Source organism: Bos indicus, chromosome 3 (genome assembly GCF_029378745.1).
Source record: "Bos indicus isolate NIAB-ARS_2022 breed Sahiwal x Tharparkar chromosome 3, NIAB-ARS_B.indTharparkar_mat_pri_1.0, whole genome shotgun sequence".
NCBI lineage: Eukaryota > Metazoa > Chordata > Mammalia > Artiodactyla > Bovidae > Bos > Bos indicus.
In genome coordinates, this window is record NC_091762.1 from 14,749,777 (window position 1) to 14,768,045 (window position 18,269).

Here is an 18,269-nt window from a genome sequence, read left to right on the forward strand (position 1 = left end):
TATACAAACACAACAACCGTAGTCCTTTCTTGGCGAGAAGGCAAAATAAGCTCGAAACTCGGGGACTCGATAAAAACGTTTAATTACACTTTTTAGAGAATTCGTACAGTGCAACAGTGAATGTTCGCCGTTAATATTATTCACAGGAGTCCATTTTATCAAATGTTAACTATCTGCATTTTTATTCCCCTGTCCTTCAATACTCCCATCAAGTTTCCCGTCTTGCCCAGTCTCCCGGAAGTTCTTCCAATTTTGGCTACAGACCAATAAATCACTCCAATTGGTCCGATCCATGGTCCTGGGAAAATGGAAGGCCACGGTCCCATCCCCACCAAGCCATATTTTAACCAAACCCAATACCAGTCCCTAAAATATTAGATGGAAAAGTAAGGGGCCATGGGTCCCTTTTAGTAATATGCACATCACCTTTTAAAACACCCGTGCGCGTGTGTATGTGTGTGTGTGTGTGTGTGTGTGACAGAGAACAGGAAACAAGATTGAAATACTTTACAAGAAAACAAAACATAAGAAAAAGAGTTGAGGAGTCTGGGTCGAGAAATAATCTAAGACGAGAGAGGAAGGAGGCTACCTGTTGTCCATTATACCTCCTTACTCACTTTGCAATGGTGGGGAAGGACTGAATATAAGTCTCTAGGAAGGGGAAGGTGTGGCGCTGAGAAAAATCAACCTCCAAAGGTCTCAAAAGAATGAGTTTAAAGAGAAAGAAGGGACCCCTGGCTTCTCTTATCTTCATGGTTCTTAGGGTAAAGGAATGACTGAGACACATAAGATTCAGAATGATGTGCAGACCCAACCCTTTAGATGACCATTTGCGAACAGAAACTGGAGGACTCTGGACAAAATCTAAGAAGGGACAATGAAATGAATGAAAGAGAAAATAACCTTCAAAGAGCACAAGCTGGGACGTGGTGGTAAAGATAGAGAATTCAGATTCTGATCTAGCCCGGGGGGGATAGACTGTGGGGCAGCCATAAGAAATATCAAGGCTTCAGGTAGCTAGCACCTTTCAAATTGGCACCGTGGCCTCTCCCAGGGGGTGGGACCAAATAAAGTTTGAAGGGTCATCCAAGTCAGATGTTTCAAGCAGAAGTGTGGGTTTGATATGCCTTCTCATTCCATTTGCTGCACCTCTCCTCACCTACCACACTGACTTGGTAGAGGAGGTGTATGTTGTGGGGGGGAAGGATGAGGCAGGAAAGAAGCACTCATCACCTAGCTCCTGAGAGCTTCAGTAGATAATCTCGGCAGTATCAGGCTGGTAAATGCAGTGGTCCTGGTATTGAGTGACTTCCCAACCCACCCTTTACCCTCCTCCAAGCATCGCTCCAGAGGGTACCATGACCGGGATGTCTCCTTACACTGGGGAGAAGAAAAACAGTTCCACATCTCAGAGATTCCCATTGTGAGACAACATCTGTTTCTGTGAGTCCAAGTGATTGGGGGTCTGTGTGTGTGTGTGTGTGTGTGTGTGTCCGCGCATGTGGGATGACTGCCTGGGGTTAAGAAGCTCCACTACCCTCTGCTAGGAGCTGGTCAAGGGAGATGCACTGGAGCATACATATCCTTCTGTCACTTTCCAAACCAACTACTCTCTCAACCAGACTTTTCCGAGTAGTGTTCCAAGTCCAGTGTGTCCCAGACAGTCTGATTTACTTAGAGCTGTGCCCACCACTGTAGTCATCTGGGCCAGGGGAAAACAGCAGCTTGTTTGTCCTAGGGCTGCTGGGACTGGAGGGACTGGGAGGGATAGGGAACTGGGATTGAGGGAAAAGCTACATTACATTTTTCACCTGTCTGAGGAAGGGGTAGGCTCTGACTGCAGGATTGGTGCTTTAGCAGGACTTAGACAGTAGCCTGGTTCACAGAAAAATATACACACAAAATAAAGTATCAACATTTCTCCCCAACCTAATAACTCTCCAAAGAGAGGACAAGTGCTCTGGAGAACCAGAGGTTGTTGCTGCTCCTACTCCCTGTGTAAAAGTGCCTGGCACCTTGTCCCCAGTGGCAGAGAAAAGCAGAGGAGTCTGGTGGGCAGCTCAGTCCCGAAAGAAAAATTAGCAAACCTAAGAGATGAAGGGCTGATGGCAGCTGCTTGGAATTCGGACTGAAAGCCCAAAAGGAAGAACTAGTGCTAGTAACCAAGTTCTGTGTACAGCTCTCCTCAGGACCTCAGGGACACAGATGGAGGGAGAAGGCAGAGAAGGGCTAGCACGGGATCCGATGGAGTGGGATTGGCGGGCAGAGTGGATTTCCTTAGGGCAGGACTGAGTTACCTGGACTGAGTGAGGAAGCCCAGCTTGGCAAGAAAATTAAAAACAATGAGGATGGGGGATCCAGGCGTGGAGCCTCTTCAGCAAGAGCAGTTCAAAGTCTCTGTCCCCGTCCCAGACAGGCCACCTGGCCCACAGCAGGACTAGGTCTGCGGTGGGGGCACTTGGAGAGGGTGCTAGCCTCTCCTCTCGCCCCTGACCCAGAGTAGTGTAGGAAGCAGCAGGCTTCTCTCCCCATCACTGGTTACCAGTGTCTCGAGTCAACCAGCTCAGGTCGGAGGCTGAGTTTCTTGAGGCTCTCATAGCCCACCACAATGACAATGGTGGAGGGCGTGGCTGAGATGATTCTGGCGGACAGGCCTTTCATGAGCCCCCAAGGCCCCTCTTCTGCCATCAGCTGTCGGAAGGTCAGGATGATGGAGTTCTTGCCCTCAACCTGGAGAAGTCAACACAGTGGAGGATCACAGTCTGCAGTCAAAGTCCCTACACCCAGTCTCTCCTATCTGAGCCTAAAAGTGGAAAGAATTAAGACTTGGGAGTCAGAGGGCTGGACTCTGCTTCAGCAGGACAGCTCAGCACAGTGAATGAGTGTGGCCTCTGGTGCCAGAATGCCTGGTATGAATCCTGCCCCCTAATTTACTAACAGCATAATCTCAGGTAGTTTACTTAGCACTTTGCATCCCAGTTTCCTCAAATATATAATAATAATGATAGTACCTACACCGTACAGTTGTTTTATGCAATAAGCAAAAGAATTCTTATAAATGCTGAGAACAGTGCTGGGCAGACAGTAAGTATTCAATAAATGTTAGCTTCATTAATATTACTACATAAACTACATAGTGATGAGTCTGGACCAGGTTCCCCTCTCTGGTCTCAGGGAGGCTGGATTAAATCACCTCCAAGGCTTCTGCAGACAAATTTTGATTCTGATCATCTCGATTCCTCCGAACCCACATGGCTAGAGTCCTCCCCTCCGTCCCTGCCACCTCCCACCCTGTGACCTGCCTTCCCTATCGCACCAGAAGAGTGGCTAAGGCAAGGATCTTTTCTCTCTTCTTTCCTAATACTCTTGCCCTCTTCTCCATACCTACAACCAAACACATTTAGAGACCACCCCACTCAGACCCACAGCCAATGCAGGACAGAGACCCTGTTATACCTCTCCCTATTCCCAAGGTGGGCCGATCTTTGACTAAGAACATCTCCCCATTCCTCTCTGCCTCCTTTAGCACCCGCCTCCACATTCCCTCATTCCCTTCTTCCTCTGACCACTTGTGCGCCTCTCATCTTCCACTTACCTAGACACGTGAAGGACTTTTTTAGCTATGGCCCTGGTCCTCATACGCACTTTTTCTCTTCTAGCTTGGGAACGCCTCAAAGTAGTTGTTTAGTTGCCAAGTCATATAGTAGGGAAATGTTCTTTCCCTTGATTCTCCTCATGGAACCCCCATAACAAGGCTAGGAGAGAATAAGGATGGAACTTGTGCACTTTACGATTTGTAAACCAATCAGACACCATTCATTTTAAAATGTATGGGTCATAGCAGGGACAATCTTTCCTAGAGATAAATATACAACTGACCCTTGAACAACATGGGTTTGAATGATGTGAGTCCACTTATATGCAGTATTTTTTTTTTCAGCAGTAACACTATTAACAGTACTAATAAAAATTAAAAATAAAAAAAATAAAATAACCAGAAAGATTTTACCATTGATTTTTAACCTCTATGTATTGTATATTTTGAAACATATCAAGATATATTCTTGTTTCTCTAAAGTATATACTTGGTTAATTTAAGAATTTCATGCTTATACTAACATTAAATTTAAAGAGATTATTTAACTTCTCTGGAAATAAATCAAAATTTTACATAGGTAGCAGAGTTATTACATAAAAAATTGAATTTAGGGAATTCCCTGGCTGTCCATGAGATCATGGCATCCAGTCCCATCACTTCATGGGAAATAGATGGGGAAACAGTGTCAGACTTTATTTTTGGGGGCTCCAAAATCACTGCAGATGGTGACTGCAGCCATGAAATTAAAAGATGCTTACTCCTTGGAAGGAAAGTTATGACCAACCTAGACAGCATATTAAAAAGCAGAGACATTACTTTGTCAACAAAGGTCCGTCTAGTCAAGGCTATGGTTTTTCCCGTGGTCATGTATGGATGTGAGAGTTGGACTGTAAAGAAAGCTGAGCGCCGAAGAATTGATGCTTTTGAACTGTGGTGTTAGAGAAGACTCTTGAGAGTCCCTTGGACTGCAAGGAGATCCAACCAGTCCATCCTAAAGGAAATCAGTCCTGAACATTCATTGGAAGGACTGATGTTGAAGCTGAAACTCCAATCCTTTGGCCACGTGAGGTGAAGAACTGACTCACTGGAAAAGACCCTGATGCTGGGAAAGATTGAAGGCGGGAGGAGAAGGGGACGACAGAGGATGAGATGGTTGATGGTATCATAGACTCAATGGACATGAGTTTGAGTAAGCTCCGGGAGCTGGTGATAGACAGGGAAGCCTGGAGTGCTGCAGTCCATGGGGCAGCAAAGAGTCAGACACAACTAAGCGACTGAACTGAACTGACTGAACTGGCTGTCAAATGGTTAAAACTCCACACTTCCACTGCAGTGGGCATGGGTTTGATCCCCAGATGGGGAACTAACATCCCACATGCCACGGTGGGGTGGCTAAAAAAACCTGAATTTCAAACTGAACTGCCTGCTTATATTACCTGCAATGTAATTAAATGTCTTTATGACTGTAACCGATACCAAAATTGTTTAAGTAAAAATTCATCTTTATTTATACTTAAAAGAAACACCTCCCCCCAAAAAAAATCCTGCAGTACTATACAATCTGTGGATGAGGAGCCATGGATTTAGAGGGCCAAGTTACACTCTGATTTTCAACTATGCAGAGTGTCGGCTTTCCTAAACTACATGTTGTTCGAGGTTCAATTGTACCTAGATTTACCAATCACCCCCGTCCTAACATCCATATCAGAAAAGCTGACTTCACCTCTAACCTGTTTTAAGGTTATCATCCTTCCTTCTCCTCCCTCATTCTCCGGCTTCCCTAGTGGCTCAGAGGTAAAGAACCTGCCTGCCAATGCAGATTTTGGAGCCGCTGGCTGGATCCCTGGGTCAGGAAGATCCCCTGGAGGAGGAAATGGCAACCCAATCCAGTATTCTTGCCTGGAGAATCCCATGGACAGAAGATTCGGATGGGTTACAGTCCATGGGGTTACAAAGAATTGGACATGACTGAGTGCGAGTGTGTGTACGCGTGCACACACACACTCCACCTAAAGCTTTATAGAGCGAAATGTATCATTTGTATATTATATATTATTATCTAGATTCAATTTCTTTGGCCTTCAGGTTGTGAAACTGTCACTGAGCTGACTAAAGACAGGGTCTATAATTTCTGGACAGCACCACCAAGGCCTTTGTCTGTATTTGTGCTGAGTCCATACAGAACCATCTGTGAAAACTGTTCAAGAACAGTCACTCTCACTGTAGAGAGCTCATAGCCAAGTGGCAAAGCCAGAGAGACTTATGAAATAAACTAAAATCGTGTTTCTAGTATCGACAAACCTGCAAGGTAAGGAAAAGGTGGTTGATACGCTATGCTAGGGCTTCCCTGGTGGCTCAGATGGTGATCTAATAGGACAAAAGCCTCGAGGACAGCAGTAAGAATTCCTGGGGGCATGGGCAAGGAAAAGAGGCAGCACGGTGGTAGACAGGGTGACAGGAACATCTGAGGTGGTTCAAAGTGCTCAGCTGGTTTCTGTAGATGGTGAGTCATAACCACGGGGAAAGGCTTCTCGTGGCTTATCTGGCAGCTGGGGAGAGAAGAAGACTGGTCTTACCTGTACTCGGGTTCGGATGACGTCCATGGGATTGGTGAGGATGGAAGCAGTGGCTGCAGCCAGAGGCCCCGAGACGGCTTGAAAGACAATGTGAGGGCACTCCTTTGGGCAGAGGGATGAGAGCTGCTCTGGAACCGAGGGAAAGACAGCGCCTCAGGACACGAGCCGCCAGCCCACGTGCCCCTCACTGCTTCTACCAGTTGGCCCAACGATGACAAAATTTCCATCCTTGGCCACCTTAGACCCTGTAACTTCCGTCCTGTCTTTTCTTCACGTCCATCAGAACCAACAAAAATTTATAAATCTCAGGCCCCTTCCAGAAGTCAATTTGAATAGGACAAAAATTCCTCTGGAGAAGGGGATTTCAAAATCCCTTTGCTTGCTGACTCCTTTCATTTGCTGGACAGAAATCCTTCCTGATGTGAAACTCTTATGCCGATACTCCACTTCCTCCAACTCACAGGATAAAAAAGCACACGCTACATATTTTCTTGTATGTGCACTGGATAACTGGTAGAATACATGAGAAACTGGTCACACTGACTGTCTCCACGGAAGGGAGCGGGGTGACTACGGTAGACGAGTGTTTCCACCGCACACCTTTCTCCTACCTTTTAAATTTCAAACCATGTGAATATTTTTAAAAATAAAAAACAATTACAATTAAAAGAGAAAATCATATCCTACAGTGAAAACTTTTCTTCAGCCTGTATCAAGGAAGGAAAATTCATTTTTCAAAATGGTGACGGAGCAGATGCAATAACACCCAGATTCACCCAACCCCAGTGTCACTTGGAAGTTCACCTGCAGTTGAACTCTTTTGCTTTTTCCCTCTCTGGAGGTGAGAGATGAGAGTCTGTTCATTTATTCAACAAAGATTCACTGAGTGACTACCAAGAGCCAGTCAGCTTGGGTTCTGAGGAAACAACACTAATAAAAGAGCCTCAAGTCAGAGTCTGAGGAGAACACACGGAAGCCACAAGGGTCACTGAGCCCTCTCCTGGACCTGGCCATCCTTCTCAACGCTCCACAAACAGTATGATGTGGACTGTCCCCACTTATCTCAGCAACTTCATTTCCCTCTCACTGTACGTTAATGAGAAAAGTAAAGTTGCTGTCAATGCTTGCCACTGGGGAGCCTGCCTCCAGCTGCTCCTGGGACAGACCTGCCCCAGGAAGGGCCACCCAGATGTGTGGGTCCTGAAGGGCGAGATCAGAGGTCCAAATTTTTATCTAGTTAAACTGGGGCTATGTATAGGAATATTAAAATTTATCAGATTAAAAAATCTAAAACAACCTTACAATATTGAGGAAGAAAGTGACAATAGAAGGAAAAAGAACTTTTACTTCACCAAATAGTGTGTATTTCAGGGTGGATTGTTTTTTTTTTTTTTTCCAACTTTTATAAATCCAAATTGTAATGTTTAAAAAAAAAAAAAGCTTCAAATCCCTGCCCTTATGGAATTTACACTCTTCTGCTGCTGCTGCTGCTAAGTCGCTTCAGTCGTGTCCGACTCTGTGTGACCCCATAGACGGCAGCCCACCAGCCTCCCCCATTCCTGGGATTCTCCAGGCAAGAACACTGGAGTGGGTTTTACACTCTAGAGGGGGAAAACAGACAATAAATAAAAAATAAAATATATCAGAAGGTGATGTATGCTAAAATATACATTTATATGTATATCTTATATACATATAAAATCATGGATGTTTTTAGGTATGGATAAAAATAAAGCAGGAAAAGGAGATAAGAATGCCAAGGGTAAAAGGTGAAGTTTAATCAAAGAGTTAAAGCAGAGTGTAAGCCTTATCGATCTGTGGAAAGAACTTTCCCAGCAGAGGCAACATCCTATGCAAAGGCCCTGAGGCACGCGTATGCCTGAGATCTTCAAGGGGCAGTGAAGCCAGTATGTCTGGATGAGTGAGGGGAAGAAAAGCAGATGAGGTCTAAGAGGTAGGTCATTTAGGGCCTCGAAGCCATTGCATGGACTTTAGCTTTTACTCTGAGTGAGACTGAGTGTCAAACAGATTTAAGAAAAGAATTAAGAATTCTTTTCTGGGAGGAGGGGCATTATAGAGGTAGGGGATTAAAAGGTACAAGCTATTGGGTGTAAAATAGCTACAGGGAAATATTATATAACACAGGGAATATAGCAAATATTTTATAATAACTACAAATGGAGTATAACCTTTAAAAATTGTGAATCACTATATTGTACCCCTGTAATTTATACAATATTACATATTAACTATCAGTTTCAGTTCAGTCGTTCTGTCATGTCTGACTCTTTTCGACTCCATGGACTCTTTGTGACCCCATGGACTGCAACACACCAGGCCTCCCTGTCCGTCACCACCTCCTGGAGTCTACTCAAACTCATGTCCATTGAGTATGTCCATTGAGTCAGTGATGCCATCCAACCACCTCATCCTCTGTCGTCCCCTTCTCCTCCCACCCTCAATCTTTCCCAGCATCAGGGTCTTTTCAAATGAGTCAGTTCTTCGCATCAGGTGGCCAAAGTATTGGAGTTTTAGCTTCAGCATCAGTCCTTCCAACGAATATTAACTATACTTCACATTAAAAAAATAATAATAACTTTTTTCTCATGCTCCTACTTTTGGTAATTTATGGCCAGGCAACTAAAGATTGGAAAACAAGTAGGAGGGTAGAGGTTGGCAGGGCAGAAGCGAAGGCTTCCAAGACCCAGCGGCATGACAGAATTCCTTAAGCCCTACCAGAATCACCTCTCCCCTGATTTCTGATCACTTTCTTCCCCAGGGTTAGAATACAAACAGAAACAAAGTGAACTGGCAGCTGTGCCTCAAGGGTGTCTTGCTCTCCAGAAGAGAAAACATTTCACAAGCATTAGAAGGTAGCATCTGGACTGCCACTGCCAGCTTCCTGGGGCCTGTCTGCCTTGGCATCCAAGCCAGCAAGCTGCAGTGGGATTCAGATTCCAATTCTAATCACTCACGTATGCCATTTTCCCGGGGTTTAGGAAGAGGGTGAAACAACAAAGACAAGAGGGTGGGAGAAAGAGTCCCGAGTCTTTCCTTCTCCGTTATTCACTCAACAAATGTTTATTGGGCATCTATTATCTGCAAGGCAGAAGATAAACCTAGGCTGACTTGGTTTAAGTCCTTCCTGGCTAAACGACTTTGGGCAAGTAATATAAATGAGCATTTATTTAATATTTACTATATGCCAGCCACTGTGAAAGCACTAGGCAGAAAACAGAGAAATGGGCAGGGAAGTAACTTCATGGAACTTACAGTCTAGTTAAGGAGCTGCGTGGGAGCTAGGGATAAAACAATTGCAAATTATGATAAGTGGTCTAAAGGAAAAGGTGCTGAAAAAGAAAACAGGAAGCGCGCTCTTTCCAGTTGGGTAAAGGTAGCATGTATGCCGATGCCTGAGGCATGAGAAGGGCCCGGCCACATAAAGAAAATGGGGAAGGGTGCTGCAGGCAAAAAGAACAGTATCTGCAAAGGCTAGGAGGTGAGAACGGAGCTTGCTGTATCTCGGGAATTGAACGAAGGGCAGTGAGGGTGGACCAGAGTGAGTGAAGGGAGAGGAGCGCAGGATGGGGTGGAGAGGGGGACAAGGACCAGGTCACACACACCTGTACTGACTGTGAGAAGCATTCGATTTTATTCTAAATACCCACATGGAAGCATTGGTAGATTTTAGCAAAACGGAGTGACAAGAACCAATCTACTCACTCGACAAGTATCTACTGAGCACTTACAGTTCATCAGCCCCTGAGACACAGTGTCACAGAACCTGGCACACAGTGAGGGCTCAATAAATGTTAGTGGGGACAAGGAAGAGGCAGGAGCCAAGCGCGACGCGCAAAGCCTCCGTCTCGCTGATCTGGAGAATAACCTGGCCACTGACACCTGAAAGTCAGTCAGAAAAAGAAAAAGTTTGGGATGAAAAATGTTATAGTTGAGTAAAATTTCAGAGGTATGTGCCTGCCTTCAAGTTGAAAGGTCCAACAGTCAGAATATCTGTCCAGAGCTCTGGACAGGTTAGTCTGGGAAAAGAAATAGAGATTTGGACATATTAGAAAAGGACAACCCTAATTGTAGATGAAATCAAATGAGGAGACAGGGGTGAAGACAGACTCCAGAGAAAATTTTTCCTAGGATGCTTCTCTAACATTAAGATTACCAGCATCTGTTCCAAAGAATCTGATACAAAGGGTCAAGGTGGAGTCCATGTATTTAAATTTTACCAAATACTCTAGATGAAAAACTGTTAAAAGAAAGAGACAAAGTTACAACGCTGTGGATGTTTCAGGGTAGCAAGCGCCTACAGGTCCTGCTCTTGGCAATATGCTTTGCCCTTTCAGAAGGAAATCTGGCGGTATGTTTATTAAGACCCTCAAAAATGTCATCTCTTGGGACTTCCCTGGAGGTGCAGTGGTTACAATGCCGTGCGTCCAATGCAGGGGGTGCAGGTCTGAACCCGAGTCAGGGAATTAAAACCCCATATGCTGCGCGGCCATTAAAAAAAAATGTTATCTCTGGACCCAGTAATCCCATTTCTAAGAAATACTTGTGAACAAAAAATACAGGATTATTTTTCAAGATTATATTACATCTTGAACTTAAATTTAAAAATACCCAGGAAAGGCATCCAACTCAAAAGCTCACACTATCACCACTGATTCCATCTTTAAATCCCATGGATTTTGTCCCTCTCCACCCATTCTCTGCCAATATTCCACAAATCTTAGTTGATCCTGATGCATGGAGAACATACTCAATGTTCTACAGTCAAAGATTTTACTTGTCTGATTCCCTCCACTATAATATTAGCTCTCTGAAAGCAAGAACCATATCTTATTCATCTCTGAATCCTCTTGAATTCAAATGTTTGCTGTATGAATTCTCCCATTAAATCTCCGATTCGAACATGCCCGGGGCGATAGCGTCTGTCTCATTAGTAACCCATCCTCCAACCTCAGCCTCCTAGTTCCCGCTTACCTGCATAGAAGTGGTAGAAGGGCCACCAGACAGCACTGTTTGGGATGTAAGTAAGCAGTGAAGCCACGTAGCCTCGGTAGAAGCCACGAAGTCCATCAGCCCGCAGGATCTGCCTGATGATGTCCTTGGTTTGGCCAAAGGCAACTACCCCTTGTCCCTCTGGATTCCCTCGCACTTGGAAGCGGCCCATTTTTTCACCCTTGCGCTGCATCATCAGATGCTGGGAGACCACGTCAATGGGCACTGTGATGCTCTGGGCCACGAGAGAGGCCGAACCACCAGCCACCAGTGATTTGACTGTGTTGCTCTGGCTGTAGTCAGCTACGAACTTCCGGGTGAGCTCATAAGTGGTGACATAGCACTGGCCAGATATGAGGGTGAAGGTGTTGACCAGGAACCCCCGGTAGAGGCCAGTCACACCATCCGCCCGTAGGATCTTGATGAAAGCGTCGAAGGTCCCATGGTAGAGGCTCCTGCCTTTCTGAACCTGCAACCGAGTGCGGATGAGGGTGAACGGGTAGACGCTGACGCGGATCATCATCGTCATTGCCACACCGAACACGTAGAACTTCTTCTTGTCCAGGTGCTCCCACTCGATGATCTGGATGTTACGTTTGTCCTCCATTGTGCCTGGAGACCTGGGGGCTGGAGCAGGATGGAGGGAATATGAAGGAGATCAGAGTTCACACTTTCTCCTCTTGGCTAGGCTCTGAAACGCTATTCTCAGGCTTCATCTCCTGGGGTACTCACCTCCCAAAGCTTAGACTTCAACTAATCTGGCTCTGCCAACCCCTGCCTGATTCTTCCTTCACAGATCAAGATGCTCCCCATCCTTTACCAGTCCACGCATATTCAGGACCCCTCCTGTGAAAGCTGTTTCTCACCTCAGGGACTCCCCTGTCCCCAGTCCCACCTCAGCTCCCTGCTCCCAGCTTGCTGGACTCATCTGCTCTCTCTGCCTCTGCCAGGGCCCTGGTGTCAGGCCATACTCTTTTCCCTTCTCTCACTCACCCAGACAGCTCAGGATGCTGTGGACAAACCAACCATGTGACAGGAGGCAAGACCTTTAGGTGGGCTAATGGGATGTCACGAAGCGACATTCCAGGGGTTCGTAAAACCTCAAGGGAAGCGCTCCATTTCTGACGCCCCTAGGCCTACTGAGAAGGCAAGGCTTTCAGCCTTCAGCCACTGAGCCTCAGCAGACTACCTCTTTTAGCACCATTTACCAGCTGACTCACCTGACTTTATTTCTGGTTTCCTGCGTTGGCCCCTCTGAGCTTCCCTGACCCACACTCACTACACTTACATTGTCTCTGGTCTGCATTAGAAGAAAATGTGAGGAAGAAAGCCAACAGGGCTTTCATACCACAGCCACCACCCCCTCCCTCCCTCCCCTTTAATGAAAGAAATTAGGAAGTCAGAAACAAGTCAAAGGTCAGAGTCCTCTTTGGTTATTAGATAACTCACCCGAGAGAAAGAAATGAACCACCTGAGAGCTAAATAGCTTCCCTGAAAAATCTTGACAACTGTAGAGAACATGCGTGGCCCCCTTATCCCCAAGCACAGAAACAGTAACCTCAGCCCTAGACAATGCAGGGAGATTCCAGTGACAGAAGACAGACAGACTCTGCCTTTGATACACTCAGTCTCTTCAAGGAGACTCAGTATCCCTCTGGGGAATGGACATAAGAAACAGAGATAAAGCAACCAGGGCAAATTAAATACATGTGGCCCTCATGTTACGTGTATCCAAAGAGTAAAGTTTCAAACAAAACTCATAAGCTTACAACTGTAATAACTATATAAAATCAGGAGCTTCCAACTTAAGAAATGTCAAATGAGACCACATCATATACTGGACATAGACCCAGTGACAATGTGATGTGCTCCTGTGTAGGATACTGGACATTTGCAGCCAGAAGGAGAAAGTGGAAAGTTAAATTCCAGGAAGTGAGAAGTCAGGGGCTCCCCAAATTTTAAGTAGCTTCTTGGTTTACAAGGTTAGCTTTTTGGAATTCCCTTAGCTGGACTGCAAGGAGATCCAACCAGTCCTTTCCGAAGGAGATCAGCCCTGGGATTTCTTTTGAAGGAATGATGCTAAAGCTGAAACTCCAGTACTTTGGCCACCTCATGCAAAGAGGTGACTCAATGAAAAAGACTCTGATGCTGGGAGGGATTGGGGGCAGGAGGAAAAAGGGACGACAGAGGATGAGATGGCTGGATGGCATCACCAACTCGATGGACGTGAGTTTCAGTGAACTCCGGGATATGGTGATGGACAGGGAAGCCTGGCATGCTGCGATTCATGGGGTTGCAAAGAGTCGGACATGACTGAGCGACTGAACTGAACTGAACTGAGTTGGACTGTATCACCTTCATTAAAATACAAAATACCTGCAGTATAAACTCAGTACATGTGAGCTGAAGGGAAAACCTCAGCTTCAAGGTGAGACATGCATGAGGCACATGTAACCAAGATAGGCTTCCTGGAGGAGGACAAAGCAGGTGAATGGAGAAATACATGTGGACAGTGGAAGGGAGAGAAAAATGGCTGAAACCACGGAGTTAACCAGAACAGAGAACTGAGGTCATGGGGAATGAACTAGAGATTGAGTTCTAGGAAGAGAACCTTTGGAAACTGATGTCCCACTTGCTGTGGGCCCTTCCTCCAGCCTCAGCCTACGACACCCACCAAGTCCAGTGGAGAAATCTTCTCCTTTGAGGCCCTTCAAAAGAATGGGATCACTGTACCATTGAAAAGCTAAGTGGGTGTTTGTCATCCAGGGTCCCAAGGTCATGTGTCCATTTCTACTGAGAGAGGAGGAAAGAGAGGGAGATACTAGGATTCACTGAATGCATGTTACCTCATATAATCCATACAACTTAACTTGTGTACAGTTAGACACTTCTGCTAAATGAGAAAGCAGAGATACAAACAGGTTAAAAGAAACAGGCCTAAGGTCACACAGTTGTTCAGCGGTGGAGGCAGGACATGAGCCAAGCTTGCTCCTCTGCTCCATCATGCCCTCTGCCCTCTGGGAGTTGAGGAGTTCCAGCACAAATCACCTCTGTTCTGTCTGAAGCTAAGTCATTCCAACCCTGGGAGGCAAAATTAATGCCCTCACAACTGCCAGTCACGCAAGGGTTAAGCATAAGCTCCTGGCCGTGCAGATGCCCAGGGATTTCTCTCAGCTTTGTTCCAGAGAAACCAAGAGCTGCCTCTGCTTTCCCAGCGTGTTTGTGGAGGGACTGAGCAGAGCGGCTGGGCAGGCCTGTTGTCGTCACAGGACAAATACAGCAGGACTCAAGCAGGAGAGCCTCTGCCCGGCTCATGAGTAGTGCGTGACAGGCAGGGCAACAAAGGACTCTGTCCCAGAACCTGGTTTTGAGGGCACCATCTCAACTTAGGAAACTGAATGACAGAGAACCAACATCTTCTGATTACAACAGCACCCGGTGCCTCACTTCCCCACTTTCCTCCATCTCCATCTCTCACATGTGCCAGTCTAGTTTAAATTCCCAGAAAGAAAGAAGGATGCTCCATGGCCAAAGCAGGAAGCTTCCACCATTGCCATGATGACAGAGGAAGCCGCTATGGGTCATGCCACAAAGGGCTGAGCCTCTACAGTTGAAGGTGAAGGCACTGCATCTACTCTCCCTACCCCTTTGAAAGGTAGGGCTGGTCCCAAAAGTTGGGATCTCAACCTGCTCTTTGTTCTATAACCTCCCAATGTCATGCAGAAATGTCAAAACCAGTTCCTTCTGTCTGTCCCTCAGGAAAATCCTTCTTGCAGATACCTGTACGCTCACTTCCTGCAGCCTTCCAACTCAATCAGTCCAGCTTCTTTATGACTCTTTCCCAGACCCTCATTTGTGTGGGTGTGGACATGCTCAGTTGCATCCGACTCTTTGTGACCCTATGCACTGTAGCCTGCCAGCCTCCTCTGTCATGGGATTTTCCAGGCAAGAACACTGGAGTGGTTGCCATGCCCTCCTCCAGGGGATCTTCCCAACCCAGGGATCGAACCTGCGTCTCTTATGTCTCCAGCATTGGGAGGCGGGTTCTTTTACCACTGCACCACATGGCTCGCACCACACGGCTCCAGTTGTGAACTGTCTCCAATCTTTTAACATAGCTTAGACACAAAGGTTAAAGTGCTTCATGTGGAGACCCACCAGATGACCCAGGACGTCCTGAAGTCATCAAATGAGATGTCAGAGGCAGAGGCCTCATTGATGAGCCTATCAGAAGAGAGGGACAAACTGGCCCAGGCAGGTATACTCCCCCTCCACTTCACTCTCCCTGTACCAGAAAAACTACACCAGACTTCACTAGGATCTCAGATAAGGTTCTGGTTCAGGACAACACAGAATCACCTGGAACGTAAGGTCATTCTATGGAAAGAACACTAGTAGTCAGGAGATCCAAGTGTGAGTTCCACTACCATTACTTTCTAGTAGGATTGGAACCAAATCACTTCTTTGAAATTCAGTTTCCTCATCTCTGAAATGGGGCTAATAAAGCCTGCCATAGCTATACAACAGTTTGGGGCAACTCACCTGAGGTAATATGTGTGAAAGCATTTTGTAAACAACAAAATACTTCTATTATTGCAGAAAGCTCTGCTGAACAGTGCTGCTCTAAATCTCTGCTACTCAGAGTGCGGCACAGACCAGTAGCATGGGCGTCACCTGGGAGTTTGTAAGAAATACAGAATTTCAGGATGCTCCACAGACCTGCTGAATAAGAGCCAACAGGATCTTGGGTGATTAATACATATATCAGAGTTGGGAAAGTACTGCCTTAAATATTAAGGACTGTCAGTATTATGACAATGGTAACAACTACTCTAGGATCCAGGGTCATCTGACTCCATCCTGACTGGTCACCAGGACTGGGCTCAATGATGTCTACTAGGCTCATTCAGATCTTATCAGTCAACAACCCCCACCAAATCAAATCGACACCTAAAACTTCTGACAAGTCATCTGTGGGGTTTGGGCCCCACTTCTGTGCTGGAAACAAGATCTTTGCTTCCTCCTCTAAATCTTACTGAATCTGCCTGAAGGCTCTGCATCCTGGGAGCTATCTACCACATGAATGTGAATGTATTTCCACGCTTGCCCACCAGTCTTAATGAATATGCATTTCCTTAGGGAAGTTCCCTGGCATGCCTCCAACCTCTCCCTCCAAGAGAATCTCCGCTCTGGGACATGAAGAGATTCCCACCCAGCCTTCCTTTGGTCTTTCATAGGCTCCCATGTGATGCTTCACGACAGACACCACATGACAATCCTCTTCACCTACTCCATATGACACACGCTTTAAGCTGCTTCTGTCCTGGCCCCCGAACTGCCGCCTCTGGATCCTCGGACTTGTCCCTCGCCATGCCTCTCGCCATGCTTCTTTCGTTGTCAGCGAACCTCATGCTCCTCCGACAGAAAGAGATGACTAGTTGGAATCGTCCCTCATTCCCCAAACTGCGTGGCGGGCTCCCACTGAAGTGCAGCCGGGCACTGCAGGCACCCGCTGCCTCCTTGACAGGTCCAGCCCCTCGGAGACCTTAGTCCTCAAGCACCCCAAGCAGGTGGTTTCTTACCTCCTCAGATCAGGGTGGTTCCGCCGCGTCTGAGGTGAACTCCAGGTGCGGACCTCTAGGCTGCAGGTCCCATTTTATCCTCTGTTTCTGGCGACTGATGGCCTCCGGTCGCATCTTCCTCCATCTCGACCGGGCTCCCGGTACTGACGGAACCGGAAATTGGGACCTTGTCACTCCCTCCCCTTGAAGGGGCGGAGATGAACGGCGCCAATTCCACCAATGGAGTTCTGAATCTTCAGCCTCTCCCCCCGCCCCCGCAGCGAGAGTGGAAGTTCCTGGAAGCCATCTTGGATTTGGGCAGAGGCCACGCCTTCATTACCTCGGACATGCCCTCGGCTGTACAGCGCATGCGTTTTCTTTCGCCGGCTCTTCTTGAGTATCTTGTTCTAATTGGGTCACCTTGTGTTTCGATGCTATTGGAATCCTTAAATTCAAAGCTAATCTGTTATTTTTCTCATCTGTTGAGCCAAAACAGAGGCTAATGTGCTGAGCAGGAAGGACTAAATTTCGACAACCAATTTTAACGTTTGAGAGCTCAAAGAATTGCAGGAATAGAGGACATCCTGGAGGTGGAGTAGTCTCTCCCAGCTCTAAAACAATTTGCCTATACATGGATTTAAAAGAAGAGGCAGAACCCTTTAAATAAGGGACTGGGAGGTGGGGTATGGGGTGGAGAATAGATTCATTTCAAAATAGATACTTCTACACCGCCACAAAAAGACAACCCAATTCTTTAAATGGGTAAAGGACTTGAATAGACATTTCTCTAAAGAAGGTGGCCAAAAAGCACAGGAAGAGATGTTCAGTATCATTAGGGAAAAACAAATCAAAATCATAAGATCTCACTTCACACCCACTCAGGTGGCTAAAATTAAAACAAGCAAGCAAACAAGAACCTGGAAAGTAAGGAGTGTTAGCAAGGATGTGGAGGAACTGGAACCTTCAGACATTGCTGGTGGAAATGTAAAGTGGTTTAGCTGGTGTGAAAAAGTTTGATTGTTCCTCAGTAGGTTAAGCTACATTAATATATGACCAAACAATTTCACTCTGAATAAGCATCGAAAGAGTTGAAAACAGATGTTCAAACAAAAACTTGTAACACAAATGTTCACAGCAGCACTATTGCAATAGCCCAAAAGTAGAAACAAGGGTTCCTTGTTTATCTATACAATGGGGCATAAGCTATTTAAAATAAAATATGGATACATAGTACAATGTCGATGAGAATTTTGAAACCATTATGCTAAGTGAAATAAGCCAGACACAACAGTCACATATTGTGCAATTGTATTTAGATGAAATATGCAGAATACACAAATCTACATAGACAGAAAACAGGTAAGTGGATTAGCGATTCCCAGGAACTGGAGGGAGGAGGAGTGGGAGTGACTGTTTAATTAATACAGAGTTTCTGTTTGGAGTGATGAAAGTGTTCTGGACCTAGATAGTGGTGATGATTATACAACATTGTGAATGGCTAAATGTCAGCAATAGTAAATTTTA

The 18,269-nt window shown here is 46.0% G+C and overlaps 1 protein-coding gene across 7 annotated transcripts; it reads right to left on the reverse strand.

Annotated features, from left to right (window-relative positions):
* Positions 1–58: 58 nt before the first annotated feature.
* SLC25A44 (solute carrier family 25 member 44) lies at positions 59–16,930 on the reverse strand. 7 transcript variants are annotated; one of them, XR_011565406.1, is made up of 7 exons: positions 16,767–16,929; positions 16,475–16,599; positions 15,727–15,906; positions 11,167–11,811; positions 6,175–6,302; positions 3,596–3,755; positions 2,596–2,730 (listed from the first exon to the last, which is right to left on the reverse strand). XR_011565406.1 is itself a non-coding variant. In XM_070784964.1 (6 exons), exons 2-6 carry the CDS (start codon positions 16,593–16,595, stop codon positions 2,726–2,728), a joined length of 1,074 nt encoding a protein of 357 aa, XP_070641065.1. In that variant the 5' UTR covers positions 16,596–16,599; positions 16,767–16,929; the 3' UTR covers positions 59–2,725. The 7 variants fall into 7 exon arrangements, 6 of the variants coding, with proteins under 6 accessions (XP_070641065.1, XP_070641050.1, XP_070641058.1 ...); XM_070784964.1 differs by lacking the exon at positions 3,596–3,755 and having other exon boundaries at positions 59–2,730; positions 6,175–6,297; XM_070784949.1 differs by lacking the exon at positions 3,596–3,755 and having other exon boundaries at positions 59–2,730; positions 16,767–16,926.
* Positions 16,931–18,269: the final 1,339 nt, after the last annotated feature.